Below are 27,003 nucleotides of genomic sequence, written 5' to 3'. Positions count from 1 at the left end.
GATCCCAGCCTGCCCGGTGAGGGTCCCACATGGCGCGCAGACTTCTCCTGCCGCCTGCTGCTACCCTGCTCCCCTCAGCAGTGTACTTTGTCAGTCTGCCCGTTCTGCTTCTGCTCTCCGCTCTGGCTCTGGTGAATTCTCTCACCCTCCTGTGCTTCTGACTGTACCCAGTGCTTGTATAAATAATTAAATAAAATCTTAAAAAAACACACACAGTAAAAAAAAATAAAATAAAACTACAAATTAGGAAAGTTTGATGTTGTCTTGTCAACTCCTTGTCCTAACTCATTAGAAAGTAGGAATAGGGCCTCCCTGGTGGTGCAGGCAGTTGAGCACCGCACTGTGAAACTGTCTGCAGCCTCTGCAGCACAGGTTCGATCCCAGCCTGCCTGCCTGCCTGCTGGCAAGAATTCCACATGGCGCAGCAGACCTCTCCTGTAGCACCCACTGCTCCCCTCAGCAGTGTATTTCGTCAGTCTGCCTGTTCTGCTCCCCGCTCTGGCTCTGGTGAATTCTCTCATCCTCCCACACTTCTGACTGTACCCAGTGCTTATATGTATAAATAAATAAATCTTTGGGTGGGGGGGAAGGAATTTTCACTTCCTCTCCAAATGAATTCTCAATGAATATTAAGAGAACACCACCACCTCCTGGGTAAAATAGGTGGTGCGTCCTTTAGCAACTACTGATACCAGGAAAACAGCATAAAATTTGTTTATAGGTATACCCTATATATATATTTTTTTTAAAGGTCTTTTTTTTTTTTTAAAGACTTATTTATTCATACAAGCACTGGGCACAGTCAGAACCGCGGGAGGGTGAGAGAATTCACCAAAGCGGGGAACAGAACAGGCAGAGTGACGAAATACACTGCTGAGGGGAGCAGTGGACACGGGCGGCAGTTGCGGCAGTTGTGCCATGTGGGACCCTCGCCAGTGGCCCCGGGGATCAAACTGCAGCTTCGCAGCCCAGCTCAACTGCTGTGCCACCAGGGGAGGCCCCCAATATTTTTTTTAAGATTTATTCATTTATATAAGAACTGGGGTACAGGTCAGAGGCTCAGAAGGGTGAGAGAATTCACCAGAGAGAGAGGGAAGCAGAATAGGCAGACGGACCAAAGACACTGCTGACGGGAGCAGCAGGTGAGGCAGGAGAGGTCTGCCATGCCATGTGGGTTTCTCCCTGGCTGGCCTGGAATCAAACCTGCGCTGCAGAGGCTGCGGACAGCTTCACAGTGCAGCGCTCAACCCACTGCGCCACTGGGGAGGTCTGGGAGACCTAGTATTTGAAATTTAAACTTAGTTCTACCATTTGCTGTGTTAAAATGGAAAATCTCAATCTTTCAAAGTTTCCCCTTCAAAAAACAAAATGGGCATAAGTATCTTGTCCTATCCCTTAGGGATAATCATGATAGTCAAATCAAATGACTTTTGGGTCTCTGTAATATCCACTGAATCTTTTCCCCTTCAGTCTCATCACGGATACTGTGCTTGCCAGTGATGTGGTACAGACAACACTACTGGGTGACCTTGTTCTTACCATCCACGTGAGCCTCCCAAGTCACTGGTTCATGCTCCACCCTCATGCAAAGGCAGCAATATTGTAGTGGAGGAAATCAATCCAAAGGTCAAAGTGCAACTGGGGGCTAGTTCACTATCAAAGAAACTCCCCTTCCACAGGTAATTTCATACATGACCCAATCAGTTCTTATAATGGGAGTGTAGGGAGAGAGTAGGGAACTTATTATAAATAAATTCAAAAAAAGCAGGGGTAGGCAGCCATGAATATGTCCAGGCTTCAAAAGAGGGCTTAAAGTGCCCTCCTCCACTGTGGCAAAAAGGCCTGGTAGAGGGCCTCCCCGGTGGCGCAGCAGTTGAGCGCTGGGTTGCGAAACTGCACGCAGCCTCTGCGGCTCTGGTTCAATCCCCGACTGCTCCCCGGCCACCAGAGGGGGGTCCCACATGGCGCGCAGACCTCTCCTGCCGCCCACTGCTCCCCTCAGCAGTGTACTTCGGTCCTTCTGCCTGCTCTGCTCCCCGCTCTGGCTCTGGTGAATTCTCTCACCCTCCCGCGCTTCTGACTGTACTCCGTACTTGTATAAATAGATAAATAAATCTTTAAAAAAAAAAACCTTCAAAAAAAAAAATAAAAGGCCTGGTAGAATTCCAGCAAGACCAATGAAATTGTCAATGCCAACTCCTGTCAACAAATCAAAGACAGAATCAAATCAAACCCAGAAACAAATCAAACCCAGAAGTCTGTGACTGTCCATTCCCAACTCCATTCTGGAAAAACATCTTGGCTGCCAGAAGGGCAGGCATATGGGCATAGGTAAGCTAAAGGGTACTTTCTTGGATGTCCAAGAAGGTAACCTAGTTGAAAAGGATGAGAATTCTGCCCTGGGTGTTCAGAAGATACTGTGAATCTAAGAAGACTGACTGCCACAATACCACTGCCTGTACCTGAAAGCACACAAGGCTGGCAAGAAGCTCCTGGCTGACCAAGCTGAGGCCCACTGGTCTAAGACCAAGGAAGCACCAAAGCACTGGTGAGGAACTGCTCCAGACCAAGAAGGAATTGAGACTGAGGAAGAGACAGAAATAAAGCTCCTTCCCTCTCTAGTCTGTACACAGTAACCTCAGTAATTAATTGACCCATTATTCAATAAAATAAGATGTAATCTGACCTCTCCCTACCCCCCAAAAAGTCAGGGGTAGAAAATAAAAGGCGGCAAATAACTTCTGGTTAGTAACTTCCTTTTAGAAATGCCCTGATAGTATTTTCCTCATGAACAAGCTCAAAAATCTTCAGAAAAATAACATCCCTATTAAACAAGAATGAAATTTTCCTGTTATATTTGAAAAAAACGAACTCCGACTTGAGTTTACACTAAGTGCTAAGACCCAGAACTTTCTTAAAGAAGTCAGGGGCAGGGCCCCCCCTAGTGGCGCAGGGGTTAAAGACGGCGCTATCAAGCTGTCACCAGCCGCTGCAGCACTAGTTCAATCCCCTGTAGGACAGGCAGCAACCACATAGCGCAGCAGACCTCTCCTGTTTCGCCTGCTGCTCCCCTCAGCAGTGGATTTCAGTACATCTGCCTGTTCTGTTCCTCATTCTCGCTCAGGAATTCTTTCACCCCAAACACCTCTGGCTTACACCCTGGTTCTTGTATGCATAAATAAATAAATCTTAAAAAAAAAAAAAAAGTCAGGGGCAAAGCTGTGCATGAGGCAGCCCAGGGGCAAACTAAAGTCCCCTGAAGAGGGCTCCACTGACAACAGCTAGGGCAGGACTACAGAAAGGAAAAACAAACAAAAAAGCAAAATAAAGGTCACTGCATCTCGTTTTCAGACCAAATAAACCCTCCAACCCTAACTAAGGCAAAGGAGAATGGCCTTTCCGCAGAACACAACCGAATGTGGTTCTGATATTTACTTTCCCACGGTTACCCAAGATGTTCATTTCAATGTAAAGAGGAAAAGTGGTTATTTTGTTATCTACAGCCGGCCTGGGCCTAACTCCGTATTCTACCTGTGCTCCCAGACAAAGCGCCCCCTTTAGGGACGGGGTCATTCCCTGGAACGCAACTCAGTGGTTCACCTGGGGGAGAGCCTCGTTAGTGAGAGTTTTGTGACCGACACCGGAGTCTGATTGCGGCCTCTGGAACTTACCAGCCGGGTTATCGGGTTATCTTATTCACAGAAGTCTTCGTTTCCTCCTCTTCGCCCCGGGACTAGCAGCAACTACACGGCCGGCGCACTTGCCGGCACCGGCGGGCCTAGGAAACTCGCTGCGAGGGGCTGCGGGCACGCGCCTTTCCTCACGGTTGCAAAAAATCAAATTCCTGAATGTGCTTAGTTTTCAAAAATCTTTTTGTACATCACTTCTGCCTGTGAGTAACACAGGCGCAAGCCATTAAAAGAGCCCAACATTTGGGAGCACGTCACGGTTCGCAGGAACGTTCAGGCCTCCGTGTTGAGAGGCCCAGTTCAGCGCGGCCGCCACACACACAGGCGCCGCGGGACCCGGCATCGGCCGCCATGTTGCCCGGGGCCACGCTCGGGCGCGGGGCTGTTTCTGGTGGGGATATTTTCTGGGTAAGCGACTCTCCACTCACCAGCACCGGCACCAACACCAGTACCGGCACCAGCACCGGCACCACCAACACCGCCGACTAGGGGCGCGTCTGGCCTGGACGGCGCCTCAGGCCTTCGAAAGCCGAAGGTCGCAGAGCGGCCTCCTGACCAGGCCTCGGGCTTATCTGAGGGGAGAGCGCCAGCGCTCGCCCCGCTCCGCCGGAACGCCATCGTTCTGACGCCACCGCGCCCCCGAGGGCGCGCCCGGCTTCGAGACCTCCCGGCCTTGGCTTTCCCGCCCACCGCGTTAACGCGCACTGCGGCACGTGAGGGGTCGGGCGCGGAGGAATCCGCAGACTTTGGCGACGGCCCACCTGGCTCTCATTGGGTGGTCTCATCGTTTCTCCGCCCCCAAGCTTTTTGTCTCCTCGGTGATTGGACCTGGGGGCTGTCCATCCTGTCGAACCACCGCCCTCTTCCACCACCCACCCCCACCGGACCCCTCCGCCTCGTCTTCGGACCCTCGGCCGGCGCCGCTGCCCCGCGCTGGCCCCGAGAACCGTGTGCCCCCGGCCGTGGCCGCTCCTCACAGGGCGGCCCTCCTCCTGCCCAGCCCACCCCCGGCCCCGCCCCGCCACCTTCCCGGCCCTTCCCTCCGCGGAGCTCCCCCACCCAGCCGCGTCTGCAGTCCTCCGCCCGCCCGCAGCCTCCCTCAGACGCGCTGGGCGCTCCGGCGGTGCGGGCGCGCGGGGGATGCGCTCCATGAGGGCTCTGCAGGATGCGCTGAGCGGGGCCCGCAGTCTTTGCCGGCGGGGAGGCTGGGGTCACCTGAGCCGGAGCCCCTCCTGGGCGGGGGCGTCCGGCACCACCTCAATGAGGCCGCGGCGCGGGGCCGGGAGACGCCGCGCAGCCACCAGCCGCAGCGCCCGGATCAGTAAGGCTCGCGGGACGGGGCAGGGGCCCGGCGTGCTCCCACTCCCGCGGTGGTCCTCGCTGGCTCTCGAGTTCCCTTCCCCCGGGAGCGCTCCTCAGCTCCCTTCTCCTCTCTTCGCTCACTAGCCTGCGATGCCTTTTCCTTTAGATTTGGGGCTTTGGGTCCGCCGCGCTCGGGCGGTAACGTGCCGCCCGCCCGGGAGGGCGTTTGGGCAGGTCGGTCCTCGGGATGGTCCCTGTCCAAGGTGCGTACCTCGCCGGGCCGCGGCCGGGCGCGCGGTGTTGTTGGTGCACGTGTCTGAATGCGGGGCGCAGTGCGCGCCCACCCTCCCCGCCCCCCCCCCGTTCTCCCGTGCGTTCTGGGGGCTGCGTGGCGGCGGGACCCCCTCCCGATTCGAGCCCTGCCGTTCTCGGTCTGTGTGTGGCGGGTCTGCCTGTGCGTGTCCTCCGCGCGTGGTGTGTGATGCGCGTGTATTATTGGTGCTCACGTATGTCGTGTGTCGCTTGCGTATGTCTTGGGTGTGTGCGTTATCTGGGTTCCGTCATCCTGGGTTCCATCATCTGGGTTTTCCAACTTGTTGTCGAATGAGGAAAATGCCTTATGGTGATGGGGAAGACATTAGACGACGATTTTCTAAACCAGAGCCGGTATTTGTGCTGCTCAGGCTCCCTGATTTAAAGGGTTCCCTTCCCTCGGCCTCTTACTTTGCAGGAGAGGCTGCATCTCTCTCCCCCAACACCCAGGACACATGGTGGCTGAGTCTCTTTTCTTCCAGTGGCAGATGCAGCTGAGCAGAAAATTTACCCCCCAACCCAGAAGCCGAGATAGACACTGTCCAACAGTCCCTGCTTTATCATAGCAGAAACAGGAAATGAACCATCACCCCTGCCATTGACATCTACTAATGACATTCAAGAAGACACGCACACCACACCGTACAGACACAGCAGTACCTCACCACCACTGGAGTCCCTGCCTGACAGCTAACAGGCCAACACAATATCATTTATTTATTGTTAATAATAATCATGCTGTACTTTTCCATCACCCTCTTCTCAAGGAGACGCGGAACACTGAAACTTTAAAGAAGAAGCCCCCTCTTGTTTTGTACTCTCCACCCCAGCTTCTCCCAAATAATTGCCATAGGAGAAATGTTAGTGGGCTAGAACGAAGTTTTAACTTCCCTCACCCTCCTACCTTCTGTGGGATGGGGAGAAAGAGGGGCCCCTGGAAGACACACATTTCCATGTTCAGGCATCCAGCAGTGGGAGTGTTTTTAGGAAACGCGTTCCTCTTGCCGTGACTGCCAGTGCTTGAGGAAGCTCTTGTAACAGCGTTGGACTGGTGTTCCTTGGGCAGAAAGAGTAGGGCATTGAGGGCTTGGGCTCTGGGAGTTGAACACCTTGAGGAGGAAGGGGTTTGGAGGGACAGGCGGGCAGCAAGAAGAAAATACCCTCTTCGGGTTATTTGCTTTTTAATCTTCACCTTTATTGTTTTTGATTATGAAAGAAAAAGCGTACTGAGAAAAAAAAAAACAACAAAGATCCCAATACTAGAGATAACCACTTAATTTTGGCCTATGTCCCTATATATTCCCCATATGTGTGTGTATATATATGACATTTAACAAAAATGGGTTCATAGTCATGTCTTTGATAATCCGCCTTTTTCATTTGTGAGCAGCTTTTGATGTCATTGAATGTGTGTGTGTTGCCGTTTTGGTGGCTGCCATTTTGCTATGTTAAGATTCCGTTGAATGACATAATCATTTGCTTAACCAGACTTCAATCATTGTTCAGTTATTTCTTAGGGTATTCTAGGAAATTTTGTTCCCTAGAGACATTTGTCATTGATATCTGTATAACTTTCTAGAGATGCTTTATGCATATATCAGCAAATACAGGTTGGTGTTATTTTCCCTTTTTTATACAAATGGGTCATACAATACACTTTGCTTTCCCCCCTCCTCAACATTACATTGTAGATCAATCCATATCTGGGTTAAAGGGTATGCAATTATTTTTAAGTAGTGTGGTATTATTTACTGTGTTTCCTCAGCCTCCAGGCACAAGGACTGGTCCTCAACATGTCCCACGTACTTTCCTTCTTGAGTTTTCCCTCAAACAGCTTTTCTCTCCCTTCCTGTCACCACATGGATCCCCTCCTCACTATAGGCTCTAACCTCATTGTGATCATTGAATTTCCTCAGAAACAAGAAAACTCTCCCTTCTCCTGGTGTCCCTCTGACTCAAAACATACACAAACCTAGTTTATGCCAAGCATCTTGAGGGCTTTGGGACTAATTGGGAGAGCTTTTTATTTTTTAAAGCAATGTTTCAATAACATATATTCATGTATATCATATTCAATATATAGTCATATGGTTCAAAATTCAAAATATACCAAAAGATATACAGTGGAAAGTATCTCTCCCTCCTTTTGCCTAGTACTCATACCATCTCCTTAGAGGGAGATAAGTCAGTCTACTTCCAGAAGCAGTTTGTGTCCAGAAGCATTTTGTGTCTGAATAAGCAAACATATATTTTTTTTCTTTTCAAACATAAATAGTACTGTACTGTAAATATAGCTCTAAAACTTGCTTCTTTTGGTTGATAGTACATCTTAGAGATCATGCTATATCAATACCTAGAGCACTACCTCATTTCCCTTTTTTATACTGCATAGTATTCCATTATACAAATATACCATAATTTACCTACCCAAATTCCCTGTTGTTTCCACCTTAGGTTGTTTGCACCTTAGGTTGTTTCCAATCTTACTAACAATGCAATGAATAATTTTTAATATGTTACTTTGTAGGTATCTGGCTACTCCTGTAGAATAGATTCCTGGAAACCAAATTATTGGTACAAATGGTTTTGAAGGGGCTTAATGTCAAATAGCTGTCATGTTTGGAGAAAAACAATTTCTCTAAAACTGTTAACATGTTAATAGGAGAACTCCTGAGGACCAAGAAGTTTTTAATACCTAAATTTTAGGTGCTATAAGCCAGTGAGAGATAGGTATACTGTGTGGACCAGGGACCTTCCTAGCAATGTAACTTGATAATTCTTTATTGAAGACCCACTATGTGTTAGGGACTGCTTGATGTTAGGAAGCTAGAGATATATCAAACACAAAGGAGTAAAGGATGTTCTTCTGTCAACAAGATGATGTATTATGTCACATTTGCAGCATAAGCAAAATGTGGAGATTTGGGGAAGCCTTCACAGAGTTAGTAACATTTGATCTGGGCCTTGCAGAATGAGCAGGACTGTGCCAGGTGAAGGAGAAGAGGGTCATTCCATGCAGAAGTTGCAGTATAATCAAAGGCCAAGAAAGCTGACAGAGCCTAGCCCATTTGGAGAGCCGCCTTTCCCTGCCGTAGCTTGAGTGTGGGACATGGTAAAGAATAGGAAAGGAATGTAGGCAGATTTTAAAGAACTTTGAATGCCATGAGAAGAAATAAGAACTTAGTCTGTAGACACTGGGAAGCTACCAAAGGTTTTTTGTTTTTTTTTTAAGACTTTTTTTTTTTTAAGATTTATTTTTATTTATTTATACAAGCACTGGGTACAGTCAGAAGCGCGGGAGGGTGAGAGAATTCACCAGAGCCAGAGCGGGGAGCAGAGCAGGCAGACTGAAGTGCACTGCAGAGGGGAGCAGCGGGCGGCAGGAGAGGTCTGCACGCCATGTGGGACCCTCCTCCGGTGGCCGGGGAGCAGGCGAGGATTGAACCGGTGCTGCAGAGGCTGCGGGCAGCTTCGCAACCCAGCGCTCAACCGCTGCACCACCGGGGAGGCCTGCTACCAAAGGTTTTTAAGTAGAAGAATGATGTTTGAGTTTGAAGAAGATAATTGACACAATGAGGAGATGGATTGGAAATCAAGAGTGTACTGGCAGTTAAGATAGATAACAAGGAGTGATGGTAAAGAAGCATGATTTACTGAACATCTACTCTGTGAGAGATCTTTTCATAGGATGTTATTTTAATTAAGCCTCACATCATCTATCTGAAGCAGAAATTACCACCCTTATTATACAGTTGAGGAAGCAGGTTCAACAATATATAATAACCTCACCACTTACTACACATATTAAGATCATATAGCTACTAAGAAAGTTCTGGTTCTTTCTAAAACCACACCATACTGGCACAGGGAAGAGGGGAAAATGAAGTGGGTTTGGGAGACACTGTAGAGGTAGATTCATCAAGTGTTGGTTACCACCTGAGCCTGGATATAAAGTACGGAAATTAATCAAGTGATTCCACATTTCCAGCTTGGCACGCTGGTGAGTGGTAACGCTACGAACTCAGATGGGAAACAGAAGAGGAGCAGAGGGAGGGAGATGAGATGATCTCAGGTTTGGACATAATGAGTTTGTGATACTGATGGGACATTTAGAAATGGAAGTATCTAGAAGGCAGCTAGAAATGAAGGTCTGACTGTTACAAACAAAAGAAAGCTAGAGAGTAAGGTTTAAGACTTCTCAGGACAGAAGAAAAGTTGGAACTACAGGGATAGAGCGAGATGCTTCCAGGAGAAGGCAGAGTGAGGACACTGCCTACTTATGATCAGCCCATGTCCCAGGAGGAGAAGCAGGGAGAGTTCTCAGGCTTTTGCCCTCCTCCCCATCTCTACCCCCAAACAGTGATGCATCAGAGAGTGGCATGCTGTCCCGCCTGGGTGATCTTCTCTTCTACACTATTGCTGAGGGACAGGAACGAATCCCTATCCACAAGTTCACTACTGTAAGTTGTGCTCTACCAACCCAAAGCACTAATCCAGTAGGATCTCTGGCAAATGGGCTGGGGAGGGAAGGAAAAGCGCAGGGCAGCAAGGGGATTGTTATGAGGGATGAAGAATAGTAGCTGATAAGATGCCTGGGCTGTTGAGACCATCTCATCCCTGCCCAGGGTAAAAAGATGAAACCTTCTGTCACACCATCTTCTTGGTTTGGAGCTTTGACCCAAGGGGTTCAGAAACCAGTTGCCTTTATGAAAAAGGGCAGGAAGCCCCTAGTAGCCTTCAGAGCTACTCCTTTCCCTCCTTTCTTGTCTCCAAACCCCCGTGTTCCACCTATAGTGGTAGTTGAGGTCGAGCTAATTGTTGTCCACTGGGAAAGATTATTAGAATTAGTGACTATTCTTGTAGCTGACTTTACCAGGCGTTTCCTTTTCCCTAAAGGCCCTGAAGGCCACGGGACTGCAGACATCAGACCCTCGACTGCGGGACTGCCTGAGCCAGATGCGCCACATGGTTCGAGAATCCAGCAGCGGGGGCCTCTTGGATCGAGAGCTCTTCCAAAAGTGAGGGCCCCAGAAACAAGGGCAGCGCTCTCCAAGCTGTTCTGGGCATATAGACTATATAATAGCGGGGAGGGGACCTTGGGGATTGTCCAGTTCACCCCCTTCATTAATATAGAAATACATGTTCTCCTTTCCCTCTCTCCCCAGTCCCAGTCCTTTCTTCCAGAAGAAAACATTGTAAACAGATTAATGAACAGATTAATGGGTATCATGTAGATAATATCCTGTGCATTTACAGATATGAGAGTATAAGTGAATGTACTTGTATGATCTAGGATTTCTTTAAATATGAAAGTGACCTACTATACATGATTCAGATATTTTTTTTTTTCTCATATCCCAAGACACTGTGTCTTGGGATATCTCTCAACATCATTACAACCCCTCACTTTCGAGGCAAAGAAACTTAAGACCCAGAAAGATAAGGTGACATGCCAAAGGTCACATAGCTGTTGGTCCCAAACCTGATGACCACTCACACCTTCTTTATTCCCAACTTCCACGTCTCCGGAGTGAGTCACAACTGCATCTCTCCAGCCCCCTAACCCAATCGTGTCCGGGATCCAGGTGTGTGAGCAGCAACATTGTGCTCCTGACCCAGGCATTCCGAAAGAAGTTTGTCATTCCTGATTTTGAGGAGTTCACGGGCCATGTGGATCGCATCTTTGAGGATGCCAAAGAGCTCACTGGAGGCAAAGTGAGGGCCGGGGGGCTAAGGGAGGGGCAAGGGCTCTGGGCCAGATAGACTTTGCTTCTTGGAGATTTCCTGGGGCTGGGTGTCCAATGATGATCAAAATCTCTAAAAATGGGGACAAGGGCTTTATGTATTTCTATATGTATGATTTCTAGAGCAGGCAAGGGAATCAGGCTTTTCTGGGGACAGTGAGCATGAAGAGCCAATAGAAAGAGGCCCATAGCGTAACTGAGCCTGAGCCCCACAAAGGAAAGCGGACCCCAGAATTCTCTTTTTGCCTTCCAAGGGCTTACTGCCACCTGTTTAGGAGTGGGGCTCCAGAAAGATAAGGCCTTCTAGGACTTAAGGCTTGGGTGTCTCTGGGAACAACAGGTAGGAGAGGGACCCATGTTGTCCCACAGAAGACAGAATTTTAACTTTTATCTAAAAGGTTCTCTTGACTCTGAGCCTCAGCTCCGTTCCCTCACTCCATATCCTTATTTCCACTGTGTCTGTTTTCTCTCCCCGTCATGCCCAGGTAGCAGCCTACATCCCTCAGCTGGCCAAGGCAAATCCAGACCTGTGGGGTGTCTCCCTGTGCACCGTGGATGGTCAGCGGTGAGATGCTGGGTGAGAGGAGGGGCGGCAGGGCCTCAGTGCAGAATGAAGGCCGATCCCTTTCATGGCATCTGTCTGCCTCCAGGCACTCTGTGGGCCACACAAAGATCCCCTTCTGCCTGCAATCCTGTGTGAAGCCCCTAACCTATGCCATCTCCATAAGCACCCTAGGCACTGACTATGTGCACAAGTTTGTGGGCAAGGAGCCCAGCGGCCTGCGCTACAACAAGCTTTCCCTCAATGAGGAAGGTGAGCACAGTAGGGCTCAAAACAGACTCATAGCTGCCCCGCTCTCCTCATCTCTACTCCTCTGGCCTTTTTTTGTTTGATTCTCTGCCCTCCTGATTGGCCATGTCATTCTCTCCTCCCCACAAAGAAACAGTTGTTGTCTAGCCCGCAGAGTGGACAGCCTTTTAAAGGAAGTTTTGCCCAGTGGCTGATCAGACTCTGGTGGTTTCTATTTCCCCAGGAATCCCCCATAACCCCATGGTCAATGCTGGTGCCATTGTCGTGAGCTCCCTGATCAAGGTCAGTGCCACCTTAGTCTTCTCTAAAATACAGTTCTCTAAATTCCCTTGTTCCTATATCCGTCATGTCTGCCCACCTCTCCACGAAGACCCTTGATTCCTTTGAGGGTCCCCAGAAAGCACATGAGGGCACAGCAGGGACTATATTTTGTGCTGAGGATGTAAGTAAAAGGAACTGTACCCCTGCCCCAACCTGTGAATCCGAAGCCCAGGGTTTCCTGGCCCTTAGAGAAATGAGCAGGTTCTGACCCCTGCCTAGGACCAAGGGCCAAGTGCCAGACACAGGGGGAGGACGGGACTATTAGACACTGATTGGCCATTTCTGGGTGAGGTTCACCAGGAAGGAAGGGTGAATGGCCAGGCCAAGGCAGCTGTTCACGTCACCTGGAACTACGATTTGGCCTTGAGCAAAGGTGTCAGGCCAGACGTCAGCTGTGGGTCTCCTGGGCTTGAGCAAGAACCAGAGAGCAGTGTGGGCAGCGACACTCTGGAGCCAATCACAGCCCCTCCCGGGGAAGGTGGTGTTAGAAACCCTGCCCCCAGGGATTCAGGTGTCAGAGTCCCTATGGTGTTGACTCTGTAGTTGACACATGCAGGGAGCATTGTGTGGGGGGTGGGGTCGCGGGGGAGGGCAGGGAGACCAGATTCAGTCTCCCTTTGCTCTGGAGTAGCTTTATCTAAAACCCCCTATATGGCACCTGTCTCATCCCACTCCATCTAAGCAGGCCCCACTGGACTTGACTCTGGACTAACAATTCAGTTATCAATAAAATTTATATAATCGAATATTATATGTGAGACTCTGATCCCATTCTTGTCAGTCACTCAGTCTTGGAGGTGGCTGTGAGTGAGGGATTGGACAGAGTAAGGCTTCTGGCTTGGCAGATGAGGAATGGGATCAGGAATAGAGGTGGGGCTTGGGAACAGGATTGGTGTAGGAAAATGACAGTGGGAGTCAGGGGAGAGGGTTGGGATTGAGAATGGAAGTGGGAGTGAGACTCGGATGGGTGAGGCTTATCCATAGGGTGACACTTTCTGTACTCATTACCTGATAATCTAAATGACTAAGTTGCGGGTTTTTTTTAAGATTTATTTTTATTTATTTATGCATACAAGAACTGGGGTATAGGCCAGAGGTGGGGGGAGAGGCGGGTGAGAGGATTCACCAGAAACAGTGGGAAGCAGAACAGGCAGATCTGCTGAGATCCACTGCTGAGGGGAGCAGCGGGTGAGACAGGAGAGGTCTGCTGCACCATGTGGGTCACCTCCCTGCTTGGGGATCGAACTCAGGCCAAACTCAGGCCACAGTGGCTGACGATAGCTTAATAGCACTGAGACTTTAACCCCTGCACCACCAGGGAGGCCCTAAGTGACTTAGTTTTTAAGGTTATACTAGATATACATGGAAACAAAAAGGTCCCAGTTGTGGTTTTGTTTTTTTTAAAGTCACTGTAAAACAGAACATTCCAGTAGCAAAACCAGTGTAATACTTGAACTCACATAGATCCTTCTAATCCTCCCCTGTCACCCTCCAAGGGTGGTAATACTGAAATCTTTCTCTCTCTCTCTCTCTGCAGATGGACTGTAACAAAGCAGAGAAGTTTGATTTTGTAAGTTCCCTTGCTACTCAGCCCCTGGCTGCTTTTCTCTCTGGCAAGTTGTCCTCTCCAGGTGCCCCAGGGAGTTCTAACCCCAGTGTACCACCCATAGTAGAAGCCTTCTTTCTGGGGGCATGGAATCTGTGGGCCTTAGCGAGGAAAACCTCCTGAAGTCCCTGCCCGGATAAGGACTGAGGCATTCAGAAGGGTAGTTAGCCCAGTAGGTATTGGCAGGGGCCCCCACTCACATGGTACCTCCCAAATCCCTTCTTCTCTTCTAGGTATTGCAGTATCTGAACAAAATGGCTGGGAATGAATTCATGGGTTTCAGCAATGCCACGTAAGGCCCTGTTCACAGGATTGGCCGAATGCACTATCAGGTCGTGTGTGAGATGGAGGGAGAGATAACAGACTCTTAAGAGGAAGAAATTCCAGGGGAACCTTGGCCTTCCAGCTTCCTCTGAGTCCCTTCATTGGCACTTACTTTGTAAAAGAATTTATTCCCTTTCTGTATATTAGTAAGTGAGAAAGCCAGTGTGTAGGGTTTGCACCTAGATCCCATCTTGCCAACCCTCTCAAAGCCAGAAACCACCCCTTTTGTTAGGATTGATGACTAGACAGTTTTGGGGTTTGTTTTGTTTTTCACACTTTGCAAAAAGCTATGCCCAGTGCTCACGCAGGTTCCAAAGTTTCCTCCAGTATTACCGTGACAGTTGTTAAGGTGCTGATTTAGTTTGACCTGTGTGATGGAGCTGTCTCTCCACTCACACCTACCCTCCTCACATCAAGTACTAAAATGGTGTTTGCTTCAGATTCCAGTCAGAAAAGGAAACAGGGGATCGGAATTATGCCATCGGCTATTATCTAAAGGAAAAGAAGGTAACTGGGAGAGACCGGCAGAGAAAGACCCTGGGAATCCTGTGTCTGGTGGAAGGGAAATTGGGTTGGGGCCTTTGACGAGGTCCTGGCAGGGTGACAGAAACTGCGGACACCTGAAAAGAAATGCTCTCCCCTCTTCCTTGCAGTGCTTTCCCAAGGGGGTGGACATGATGGCTGCCCTCGATCTCTACTTCCAGGTAAGCGAATACTGCTGTTCTGCTCAGGGCTAAGGGAGCCAGACACACTGCCTCCGTGCTCTAACCCGCAGTCCTCTTCAGTGGTGCTGGTGTCCTTCAGAAACACCATGGGAACTCGTGGAAAACTCAGGATGCCAAGAAGTTGCTGCACACCCAACAACACAGTGTTCAGGTCCACACCGCACCCGCACCTCTGCCTTGTCTCCACAGCTGTGCTCCGTGGAGGTTACCTGTGAATCAGGCAGTGTCATGGCAGCCACCCTGGCCAATGGCGGGATCTGCCCCATCACAGGCGAGAGCGTGCTGAGCGCTGAAGCAGTGCGCAACACCCTCAGCCTCATGCACTCCTGCGGCATGTACGACTTCTCCGGCCAGTTTGCCTTCCACGTGAGTGCTTCTGGTCCTGCCGCCCATTTGCTACAAGCCCAGTGCAAGAGGAGAGGACACTGAGTCTCTGAAGGTAGACAGGTGGAAGCTTGCTCCTGCCTCTCACTCACTAATTCCCGGCTAGATTAGCTGAGAATCCGTAAGAGAGTTAAAAGCAAGTTCCTCAGACACATGATGCTGCAGATCTTGAACTGCGCTTCTGCCACCCGTCACGCAGCTGCCGCACCTCGAGTCTCAGCATGGATGTCACTTCCAAAGAGAGGCTTTTCTGACCACTCCATCGCAAATGGGTGCCCTCCACCTATATTCTCTATCCCAGCACCTTTCTTCTCTGTTACCAAGAGCTGTAATTTACTTTTATCTTTTTGTTTACCTGTTATTGTCTACCTCCTAACACCAGAATGTAAATTAAATCACTTTGTCCTGAATCTAGTGTAGCATTAGGCACAGACTAGATAATAAATACTTCCTTGCTGAAGTTCTAATTTGAAAGGGAACCAGAGGGAGATAATAGAAGCTAATTAACAAGCCAAAAAGTTAAGATGGCCGTGACCTTCCCAATGCAGTCATGTGGTTGAGCTATCTTGTTAGACTACTCTTGGGATAGCTCTTGCTCATCCTGTTTCATCTTTATCACCTAGGTGGGCCTGCCAGCCAAGTCAGCTGTGTCGGGAGCCATACTCCTGGTGGTACCCAATGTCATGGGGATGATGTGTCTGTCACCTCCACTGGACAAGCTGGGGAACAGCCATAGGGGTATCAGCTTCTGCCAGGTAAGTTGCTTTGAATATGGTGCTTAATATTTTTTTTTTTTTTAAATTTTTTTTTTCTTTTATAGAGGCATGTTTTATTTATTTATTTATTTATTTGTTCGTTTGTTTTGTTTATACATGCACTGGGTACAGTCAGAAGCGCGGGAGGGTGAGAGAATTCACCAAAGCCAGAGCAGGGAGCAGAGCAGGCAGAAGGACCGAAGCACACTGCTGAGGGGAGCAGCGGGCGGCAGGAGAGGTCTGCGCACCATGTGGGACCCTCCTCCGGTGGCTGGGGAGCAGCCTGGAATCGAACCGGCGCCGCAGAGGCCGCGGGCAGCCTCGCAACCCAGCGCTCAACCGCTGCGCCACCGGGGAGGCCCTTAAAGGACCCTCCTCCGGTGGCCGGGGAGCAGCTGGGGATCGAACCGGCACTGCAGAGGCTGCGGGCAGCTTCGCAACCCAGCGCTCAACCGCTGCACCACCGGGAGGCCCCTTAATATTTTTTTTTTTTTAAAGATTTATTTATTTATACATGCACTGGGTACAGTCAGAAGCGCGGGAGGGTGAGAGAATTCACCAGAGCCAGAGCAGGGAACAGAGGAGACAGAAGGACTGAAGTACACTGCTGAGGGGAGCAGCGGGCGGCAGGAGAGGTCTGCGCGCCATGTGGGACCCTCCGCCAGTGGCCGGGGAGCAGCCGGGGATCGAACCTGCGCTGCAGAGGCTGCGGGCAGCTTCGCAACCCAGCGCTCAACCGCTGCGCCACTGGGGAGGCCCCCCTTAATATTTTTGAATTGAGTAAGGAAAGGAATTTTGAGCTCCTACCAAAAACAAGAAAACAATCTCTTTGCCTTAAAATTCTAGAAGTTGGTGTCTCAATTCAATTTCCACAACTATGACAACCTGAGGCACTGTGCCCGGAAGTTAGACCCACGGCGTGAAGGGGGAGAAGTTCGGGTAAGAAATATCCAAGTGGTTTTATTTATTTATTTATGCATACAAGAGCTGGATACAGGCCAGAGGTGTCGGGGGTAAGAGGATTCACCAGAGACACAGTGGGGAACAGAACAGGCAGACTGACTGAAATACACTGCTGAGGGGAGCAGCAGGCGAGACAGGAGAGGTCTGCTGCACCATATGAGTTGCTCCCTGGCCAGCCAGGGATCGAACTTGTGCTGTAGAGGCTGCGGATTGCTTCATAGTGCAGTGCTTAACCCCTTGCGCCATCAGGGAGGCCCTGAGAATGCTTTTTTTTTTTTTAAGATTTATTTATTCATTTATTTATGATTTATACAAGCACTGGGTACAGTCAGAAGCACGGGAGGGTGAGAGAATCCACCAGAGCCAGAGCGGGGAGCAGAGCAGGCAGAAGGACCGAAGTCCACTGCTGAGGGGAGCAGCAGGTGGCAGGAGAGGGCTGCGCTGCGCGCCATGTGGGACCCTCCTCCTGGGGCCGGGGAGCAGCTGGGGATCGAACCGGCGCTGCAGAGGCTGCGGGCAGCCTTGCAACCCAGTGCTCAACCGCTGCCCTACCGGGGAGGCCCTGAGAATGCTTTTTAACAGAACATTCCATAACCCTAGCTAAGTATCCATGGAGGAAGATCTCAAGTCAGAGCTGGGCTGGGCTGGTTGAAAGTTAATCTCAGGTTGGTATGATTTGTGTTCCAGAACAAGACTGTGGTGAACCTGTTATTTGCTGCCTATAGTGGGGATGTCTCAGCACTTCGAAGGTACTTCTGTGATCAAATAAACCAAAATACTCCTAATCAGAGATCTCAACAGGAGTCACAAGGCAAAATAGTTAAGGGCTTCAGCTTTATAGTCAGAATGGACATAGACGGAATTTAAAGAACTTTTTAAACTATAGCGCCTGCCATGTAATAAGGATGTAACAGTAGCCGTTGTTAAGATTAAGCTGGATGTTAAGATTAGAGTCCTAGGGGGTAGGTGTGGACCCTAACTCAGATTACCAACAGACACAGATATGTACAGGCACCTACCACAGCTAGGTACTTGTTTCTGGAAGCATCACGCTCCTGTCTCATGTGGGAACAGCAGTCTCATGTGGGCACAGACACCGACGGTGCAGGGTGTACCCATCTTGGCACAAGCTGTTTTACTTTTTCTGTGACCCATCTCATGTGACCCCCACTTCCAAAAGGACTCGGTTCTTGGCTGAGCTGGGTAACTCCAGCTGCTTTCCACTACCCGCAGGTTTGCCTTGTCAGCCATGGACATGGAACAGAAAGATTATGACTCCCGCACGGTCCTGCATGTTGCTGCAGCTGAAGGTATCTGATAAGAGGGGAAGCAGATCTGAAAGCCAGTTTTCTACCCAGAACACCCCCTTTGTATATGCCCTTAAGATTTGTAAAGCAACCAACCCATTCCAGGCAGGTTTGTGAACGGTTCAAGCAGCCACATGCTCTTCGCTGTTGTTTGTAGTCGCTGTACTCCTCGGTACACTCCACTCCACCCTCGACACCGCACCCCCACCACACCGCACTCTGCTGTGCCACCCTTATAAATCAGTCTCTTAGCTCAGGTGTACCCATCTACACTTGCCCATACCCTACTCCAGGTGCCCGCCATCAGGACCGCAGGGTTCCGTTATCCATCCTAATGGCGGGAGGGCAGAAAAGCCTGATGCCTTTTACCTTACCCTACAAGATTACAAGAGCAGCAACTAGTTTTGTCCAGATGCCCTTCAATCTGCAAACTATTGTTGGTTGTTGTGGGGAGCAAAATTAGAAGAGGCCTCCATCCCACCCCATCCTTGATTTAGACTCCAGCTGCCCAAGGACTCTGCTAATATCAAAATGTTCAAGGCCGTATCCTCTCATTTTCCTTCTGCCTTTATTCCTAGGACACATTGAAGTTGTTAAATTCCTGATTGAGGCTTGCAAAGTGAATCCTTTTGTCAAGGACAGGTGAGTGGTATAAAGCTAATAGGGCGTGGGGGTTGCAGGGGGGGGCAGCTTTTTTACTGTCCTCCAGCCACCAGTCACATGTATAACCACAGCACCCTCCGTGTCTTCTTTTCTGATCATGGTCCTTGTTCCTTGCAGGTGGGGCAACATTCCCATGGATGACGCTGTGCAATTCAACCACCTGGAGGTGGTGAAGCTGCTTCAAGATTACCAGGACTCCTACACACTATCCCAGACTCAGGCTGAGGCAGAGGCTGAGGCCTTGTCCAAAGAAAACTTAGAGAGCATGGTGTGAGCATGGGGCACGGTGTCCCTACTCTAGAAAAAGCACCAGCTGGCCACACACGTAACCCATTACTACCAAATACCCTATGGAGAGCTACACTGCTTCAGTGGGAACCAGGACTGAGGCCAGTGCTTTCTTTGAGAGTCAAAATACCCCATTCCTTTGGCAGACAGAGTATAGAGAAGTGCCTCACTGGACTCCTGCAGTAGAGCTATCCATGGAGACTGTGGGCTGCTTCAAAGTACAGCTTACTAGCTTGGCCCACTCAAAACCACCCCAGATCTTCACCCAGATCCCCTTTTCTCCCTGAAGAAACCATTGTGACGGATAGAGATGCCCTGGTGAAGGGGTTCTAGCCACCAGGCATATGTATATACCCACAGAGGAAGGGGGACAAAGGGTGGCTAGGCACCTGGCTTTAGTAGTCTGGAGAAGTCTGCCTCCCCTTGGCCAGGAAGTGCTACTGCTAACAGCAATTTTATAGACAGAGAAAGTATTTTGTGCTCAAATAAACTTTAATTACACAAATTATTATTTTTGCTAAACCCAGTCCTCTTTCTCCCCGAGGGGCATCCAGCTATGTCTCCATCATAAAAGTTGAATAAGATGGAACCACAGGGTCAGACAGAGCTCAAGCAATATATATTTCACATACATATTTCACATATATAATCACTCACTCCACCAGGTTTTTCTCAACCCCAAATACTGCTATAGGTTAAGTTTATTCTGCTGCTAAGGGGGTGAGGGTGTAGGTCTGAGCACGTCCAAAAATGGGTTGAACAAGAACTCAGGCCTCCCGCCTCCTGGAAGTTCCATCTGTAGCAGAAATGAGTCTGGAACTTCTCAAGAATAAAGTTTTTAGCACAAAACCCCCCAAATGTCTCTTCCCCTTTGGTCATGGTTGTAACTGGCCCAGTGATTATAACGGATTGACCAGGTGTCAAAGGTGTGCAGATTAAGGCAGATGGACTAGGGGTGAGGAGAGCTGCAGCTGTGCGGGGCTGAGAGCATGGCATTGAGGTACTGGGGAAGGAGCGCTCTGTTCTTGCTCTGACAGTAAAGCACTTCCTGAGGGAGCCGGACACCGGACTCTGCTACAGAGAAAGGGCCAGCTCAGACTGCACCACTCTCCTCCAGCCAGAGGTAGAAAGGGTTTACTCTGGAGAAATTCAGTAGAGCCCCAAGAACAAACAGAAGCTACATGTGGGCAAAAAGAGATCGCAGCCATGAGTAAATTCAAACGAAAGACCCCAGATAAAGTCTGTGAAAGGCTTAGGCAGAGGGACTGAAGGAGGCAAGTCCGAGAAAGTACATTCATGGTAACTGGGGAAACTGGCAATAGTTTGGGGGAGCCTAGAAGGTAGTTAGCTTTACCTAGCTTTCACAGGGCAGGGGAGAAAAAGATAACAAAGATATTGCACAGAGGACCTGACGCTGGGCTGTGGGAACTAGAGATTGCTTGGGACAAAGCTTAAAGGTTTCAGATACTGGCAGATGGCTGGCCAAGAGTGTGATAGGGACTCCAATGATGGACATACTAGAGGCCCTCGGGCACCTCAAGCCCCGAGTGGGACAGCAGTTCTCCATCCCAAAGGGCAAAGGCAGGCACCACTGGACCCCGGAAATCTGTCTTTATCGTGTGGACCACAGCGACCCGGCTCACATCCACGAGGCTCAACTTTTGGGCCTCATACTCCAGTAACAGCCCCACCTTCTCTGGCTGCCCGATGCCCTCAATAGGGGCTCTTTCGTTCGCCAACATGGTGTGCCACTTGCGCTGGGCATAGGTAAAGACCCAGGAACGATCGTCAACACCGATGCAGCCATCCCGGGATATGTCCACATCGGCCACTCCTATCCGGAACTGCTGGGAGCGTTTCACTGTCACCTCCCAGTAATGCCTGCCGCTGGAGACCGCTGTGTCTGCCAGCACCACTGCCCACTCCCGGAAGCGCTCCACATTCGGGGCCAACTTGGTGGGTTCCAATCCCACTATGCCATACTTGACACCCGTGTCACCTTTGAAGAGGGCCAGGCTGCTATGGGCGGTCTTTTCTTCCAGTTTGAAACTGATGCCTGCGGGCAGAGCAAAGAGACGGGGTGACGCCGGGGGCTGGGCCTTAGAAGGAATGATACATGCATATTCCCACACGAAGTCGGCAGGCAGGACAGCTCGGGGATACGGGGGCGAATCATGGGGCAAGAAAGTGGGGCAGTTTTAGCAGGGCAGCCCTCGGACTGGGGGCGTGCAGGGATCTAAGGAAACCCGATCCCGTCCCAGCTTTGGAATCTAGACTAACCTCGACGGGGGAGGGGAAATGTGACCCAAGGGGGCTTGGAGTTGTTCAACGGAGCGGGCTCCAGCAGTAACAGACGCGATGCCATTTTGGAGGTTAAAAGGTAAAAGGAGATAATCCTACCTCTGCGGGCTTCCGCGGCAACAACCCCCAATTGTTTGGCTCCCCAACGGCAAAGGGACAGCGAGCGAGCAAAGGGCAGCGCCATCTTGTGCCACGGAAGAACAGGGCACGCCCCCCGGCCCGAGACCCCGCCATCTGCGGGCTCGCTCCTCTCGCACGTGGTGAGTGACAGTTGGTCGCGCGGAGTGATGACGTCAGGGAACCGGCGCCCAGCGGGGAGCCGCCATTTTAGTGAACTGTGTTCTAGGTCCCCCCACGGTTGCTGCAGTTTTGTTTTGTTTTGTTTTGTTTTGTTTTGCTGAGAGGAACGCTACTCAGATTTGAACCGAATATGACGTTTAGAGAGAGCGTGTAGAGAGGGGGTTTAAAGTATAGATTTTAGGGCCTCCCCGGTGGCGCAGCGGTTGAGCGCTGGGTTGCGAAGCTGCCCGCGGCCTCTGCGGCGCCGGTTCGATCCCCGGCTGCTCCCCGGCCACCGGAGGAGGGTCCCACATGGCGCGCAGACCTCTCCTGCCGCCCGCTGCTCCCCTCAGCAGTGTACTTCGGTCCTTCTGCCTGCTCTGCTCCCCGCTCTGGCTCTGGTGAATTCTCTCACCCTCCCGCGCTTCTGACTGTACCCAGTGCATGTATAAACAAAACAAACAAACAAACAAACCAGCAAACAAATAAATAAAGCATGCCTCTATAAAAGGAAAGAAAAAAAAAAAAAGAAAGTATAGATTTTAGAGTTAAGGAATTGGATTCGAACTCAGCTCCTCTGGGTGACTTTGGGCAAATCACTTCTCTGAGCCTTCGTGTTCGCAGCTGTAAAACAAAATTTTACATCTAAGTAAAATTGAATTGATGAAACAACCTAGAATACAATTTGAAAAATAGCAACCACTGGGAGAGGCACACGTTCATGGAGTGTAGTGGCTCGTTCTGCCCACCAGGGGTCAGCCTGGCCTATGCCTCTTAAGTGGAAGGAGCGCTGTTTTTCCTTTCAAGCTCAGGTGCAATGGCATGGAGGAGATGCTTCCCTTAGAAAAGTCTTGCTCGGTTAGTACTTTGCGTTTCAGTTGAAATGAAAGTTGCAGAGTTGTGTTTCTGTTGTATTTCTCCTTTGGTTCCATGCTCGTCTCAAGGGCAGAAACAGTCTGCACATTCCTCACATTATCACTTAGACGCACCACTGTTAGATTTTCTGCTTAGGAATAACTTCTTACCTGTCACGTCTTGTATTATTTCACTTTTATAGACTGACCAGCCGATAAATTCATCATTCAGAGATGATTTATCTGCCTCATTGCTAAAAAAAATTAATTCTTTACATTAACATGCTTAGTAGGAAGTGATAGAAATTTTTATTTATGCATACAAGAGCTGGGGTACAGGCCAGAGATGCGGGGGGTGAAGAGGATTCACCAGGGACAGAGTGGGGAACAGAATAGGCAGATTGACTGAAGTGCACTGCAGGCCAGACAGGAGAGGTCTGCTGAGCCATGTGGGTAGCTCCCTGGCTGGGGAGCGAACTCATGCTGTGGTAGCTGCAGGTTGCTTCATAGGCTGTGTCTTAACCCCTTGCGCCACCAGGGAGGCCCAATATATTCAATTTTAAAACAGAAGGAAACTCTGACACCTGCTACCACATGAATAAAACTTGATGACATTATGTTAAGTGAAATTGGCTAGCAACAAAAGAACAACTACTATATGATTGCACTTATATAAGGTATCAAGATTACATTAATTGAAAAAATGCAAAATGTAGTTGACAGCAGCTGTGGAGAAGGAGAAGTGGGGAGTTGTTAAACTGGTACAGTTTCAGTTTTGGGAGATGAAATAGTTCTGGAGATTGGCTGCACAACAGTGTGAGCATCCTGAACATTATTTAACTGTACACTTTGAAATGCTTTAGATAGTAAATTTTATGTTGCGTGTATTTTACCATTGAAAAAATTTTAGAGGGCCTCCGCAGTGGCATAGCGGGTTGAGCACAGCGCTGTGAAGCTGTCCGCAACCTCTGCAGTGCCAGTTCTATTCCCAGCCGGCCAGGGAGAGTCCCACATGGCGCAGCAGACCTCTCTTGTCGCACCCGCTGCTCCCCTCAGCAGTGTATTTCAGTAGATCCACCTGCTCTGTTCCCCACTCTGTCTGTCTCTGGTGAATCTTCTCACCCTCCCACGACTCCGGCCTATACCCAGCTCTTGTATAAAAATAAATAAATCTTGGGCCTCCCCGGTGGCGCAGCAGTTGAGCGCTGGGTTGCGAAGCTGCCCGCGCCCGAGGAGCCGGTTCGATCCCCGGCTGCTCCCCGGCCACCAGAGGAGGGTCCCACATGGTGCGCAGACCTCTCCTGCCGCCCGCTGCTCCCCTCAGCAGTGTACTTCGGTCCTTCTGCCTGCTCTGCTCCCCGCTCTGGCTCTGGTGAATTCTCTCACCCTCCCGTGCTTCTGATTGTACCCAGTGCATGTATAAAACAAACAAACAAACAAATAAAGCATGCCTCTATAAAAAAAAAAGAATATAAAAATAAATAAATCTTTAAAAAAAATTTTTAGAGCAGTATATAAAGTAGTACAAACTGATAACAGAGAGAATATATAAGTGCTAGAAAGGTTTAGGATAAAGGAATCATTTGATGAGTCAGAAAAGAAAGAGTTTTTGAGGTGCAGTTAGTAGAGCAGAGGTTACAGCTTTAAAACAAAAAACACTGATTTCTGCTTAAATAGTGCCCAGTTGTAGGATCTCCCATGGTGGCGCCGCGGTTTAGCGCTGGGCTACGAAGCTGCCCGCAGTCTCTGCAGTGCTGGTTCAATCCCCGGCCACCGGTTAGGGTCCCACATGGCGGCGCAGACCTCTCCTGCCGCCTGCTGCTCCCCTCATCAGTGTACTTCGTTAGTCTGCCTGTTCTGTTCCCAGCTCTGTCTCTGGTGAATTCTCTCACCCTCCCGTGCTTCTGACTGTACCCAGTGCTTGTATAAATAAATAAATATTTTTTAAATAATAATAAAAATAAAATAAATAAAATAGTGCCCAGTTGTAGGTGCCAAGTGCAAGAGATGTTTTCCACTGATGGGCTTGGTTCCCTCCCTACGCCTGATCATGACTTGTCTCCTCCTATAGGTGTACTGGGTGGACCAATCATTGGAGGGGGCCTGAGTGGTCTCCTTTACGACTTTCTCCTCATCCCCCAGTTCAAGAGTGTTTCCGAAAGACTGGCCATTCTTTTTTCTTTTTTAAAGCTTTATTTTTTTATATATATATATTTTTAGATTTATTTATTTATTTATTTTATACAAGCACTGGGTACAGTCAGAAGCGCGGGAGGGTGAGAGAATTCACCAGAGCCAGAGCGGGGAGCAGAGCAGGCAGAAGGACCGAAGTACACTGCTGAGGGGAGCAGCGGGAGACAGGAGAGGTCTGCGCGCCATGCAGAACCCTCCTCTGGTGGCGGGGGAGCAGCCAGGAATCGAACTGGCGCTGCAGAGGCTGCGGGCAGCTTCGCAGCCCAGCGCTCAACCTCTGCGCCACCGGGGAGGACCAAGACTGTCCATTCTTAAGGGTGCCAGACCTACAGACTCCCATGGGAAACCAGAGGGCACAGAGAAACCTGTCGAACTAAATACCCCAACCATGTAAAAGTTCCAGTTGGATGAAGGGAGTAGAAGCTTCTGGGTTTACATGGAGAGGTTGAGCCAGCCCTGATGAAGAAAGATATTGTGGAGAGGGACATGCGCTTCTTTATTTTTTTAATTTATATGGATTTTTTTTTTTTTTTTGCCTTTTGCCTTTTGCTGTGTGAAATCCTTCAAGTTGCATTCATGAGCTGATTGGTGCAAACTTCCCTTCCTCCCCATCTTTCCTTTTACACCAGTGTGCCTGTGATTGTACATTGTGCGTATGAATGTGGCTGTGCTTGAATTTCCAGCCACAGCATGAGAAGTGGGGAAGGGAAGGAGGTGTCATACTATATACTTCCTCTCCCAACCCTGAGGGGTGAGCACTGGGAAGTGAGACCTTACATTTTTGGCCTTTTTTTTTTTTAAGATTTATTTATTTATGCTTACAAGAGCTGGGGTACAGGACAGAGGTGCAGTGGGTAGGCAGGGGATGAGAGGATTCACGAGAGAGAGTGGGGAGCCAAACAGGCAGACTGACTGAAATACACGGCTGAGGGGAGCAGTGGGGAGACAGGAGAGGTCTGCTGCTCCTTGTGGGTCAGCTCCCTGGCCGCTGGGGATTGAACTTACTAGGGATGGAAGCCTCACAGTGCTGTGCTTAACCCCTTGGGCCACCAGGAAGGCCCACACTTCTGGCCTTTACCCTGCCGCCAGTCAAATGTATGGCTGTAGGTTTCTGAGTGAGCCAGGAGTCAGGGAGTGACTCTTCATGAGAGGCAGATGGAGTCAATCAGGAGACAGGGGCTGCTGGAAGGGGCAGGAGTGGGAGAGAATTTGTGGAGGTATTAGTCTCAGAGTAGCAAAAAATTTTACCAAAAAATTTTGGGGAAGTTAATGGTAGCTTGCTTACCGCAGGGTGCTTGCCCCAGGGACTTGTGCGGGCAGTAGCTCTGAGAAAAGTGAGTGCTAGGGTTTAAACTGTCCTGCAAAACCATACAAACCTGTCTACAGCCACTGGCTGGTTTTCTTGTTCATTCTGGCATCATCTCTTTGGGGTCACACAACTTAACCGAGTGGTGGGTGAGCCTAGAATCTAGAAAAATCAGGCAGTTTAAATTTTCTGCCTGACGCTGCCCAGTGGGGCTTCTAGGCAGATGGTCCGTAAGCCCCATAGGAGCGCAATAAAGTGAAATCTGGAAATGTGATGCCTGGAGCAAACGCACAGCGGGTGGGTAAAGTGGAAAAAGGAGAGATTCAGTTTTTTGGTTTTTTTAAAAGATTTATTTGTTCATACAAGAGCTGGGATCCAGGCCAGGGAGGGTGACAGGATTCACCAGAGACAGAGTGGGGAGCAGAACAGGCAGACTGACTGAAATTCACTGCTGAGGGGAGCAGCGGGGAGACAGGAGAGGTCTGCCGCGCCATGTGGGTAGCTCCCTGGCCGGCCGGGGTTGAACCCGCGCTGCGGAGGCTGCGGACAGCTTCACAGCGCTGCGCGCAACCCGCTGCGCCACGAGGGAGGCCCTGTAGTAATGCTTCTTCCCATTCAAGGCCCTACGCATTAGAGTATGTTTTGTGTGGATGCTGCCCAAGGCAGCAGCTCTTCAGAGCAGGAGTCGTGGGGTGCCCTTCACCCTCCCTGTCGGATAACAGTATCACAGACGCCCCCACTGCATCACTTTTGTTCTTTTTCAATATGGACTGCTTCGTGAATTTGCACGTCATCTTTGCGCGGGGGCCATGCGAATTTTCTCTGTATCCTCCCGATTTTAGCGCCTGTGCTGCGGAAGCAAACGCACTAGAGCCG

At 49.8% G+C, this 27,003-nt stretch overlaps 3 protein-coding genes and 1 non-coding gene across 4 annotated transcripts in view; 1 reads left to right on the top strand and 3 right to left on the bottom strand.

Moving 5' to 3' along the window:
• Nucleotides 1–4,007, bottom strand: part of RBMS2 (RNA binding motif single stranded interacting protein 2) — a 41,020-nt gene extending 37,013 nt beyond the window's left edge. The window contains exon 1 of the mRNA XM_037515016.2: nt 3,672–4,007. The gene's annotated coding sequence lies outside the window, so the exon portion shown is untranslated. The remainder of the gene's footprint in view (nt 1–3,671) is intronic.
• Nucleotides 4,008–4,829: 822 nt separating this feature from the next.
• GLS2 (glutaminase 2) lies at nt 4,830–19,700 on the top strand. The gene is given in 19 exon segments (XM_037515010.2): nt 4,830–4,911; nt 4,914–5,010; nt 9,664–9,763; nt 10,200–10,321; nt 10,889–11,018; nt 11,533–11,612; nt 11,698–11,861; nt 12,082–12,140; nt 13,717–13,749; nt 14,019–14,077; nt 14,550–14,616; nt 14,763–14,813; nt 15,024–15,200; nt 15,842–15,973; nt 16,820–16,912; nt 17,624–17,685; nt 18,170–18,246; nt 18,822–18,885; nt 19,024–19,700. Coding segments are annotated over 19 exon segments (1,806 nt in total). The 3' UTR covers nt 19,181–19,700.
• SPRYD4 (SPRY domain containing 4) lies at nt 17,442–21,731 on the bottom strand. The gene is made up of 2 exons (XM_037515012.2): nt 21,595–21,731; nt 17,442–21,250 (listed from the first exon to the last, which is right to left on the bottom strand). Exons 1-2 carry the CDS (start codon nt 21,677–21,679, stop codon nt 20,712–20,714), a joined length of 624 nt encoding a protein of 207 aa, XP_037370909.1. The 5' UTR covers nt 21,680–21,731; the 3' UTR covers nt 17,442–20,711.
• Nucleotides 21,732–26,886: 5,155 nt separating this feature from the next.
• LOC119248557 (U6 spliceosomal RNA) lies at nt 26,887–26,989 on the bottom strand. Its single transcript, XR_005125974.1, has one exon. It is a non-coding gene; the product is annotated as a U6 spliceosomal RNA (small nuclear RNA).
• Nucleotides 26,990–27,003: the final 14 nt, after the last annotated feature.

Source organism: Talpa occidentalis, unplaced genomic scaffold (assembly GCF_014898055.3).
Source record: "Talpa occidentalis isolate TD23 unplaced genomic scaffold, MPIMG_talOcc4v2.1 talOcc4.16, whole genome shotgun sequence".
In the NCBI taxonomy this organism is placed as follows: Eukaryota; Metazoa; Chordata; class Mammalia; order Eulipotyphla; family Talpidae; genus Talpa; species Talpa occidentalis.
Note: the sequence above shows the minus strand (reverse complement) of the source record. Positions and strands in the feature narration are given on the sequence as shown.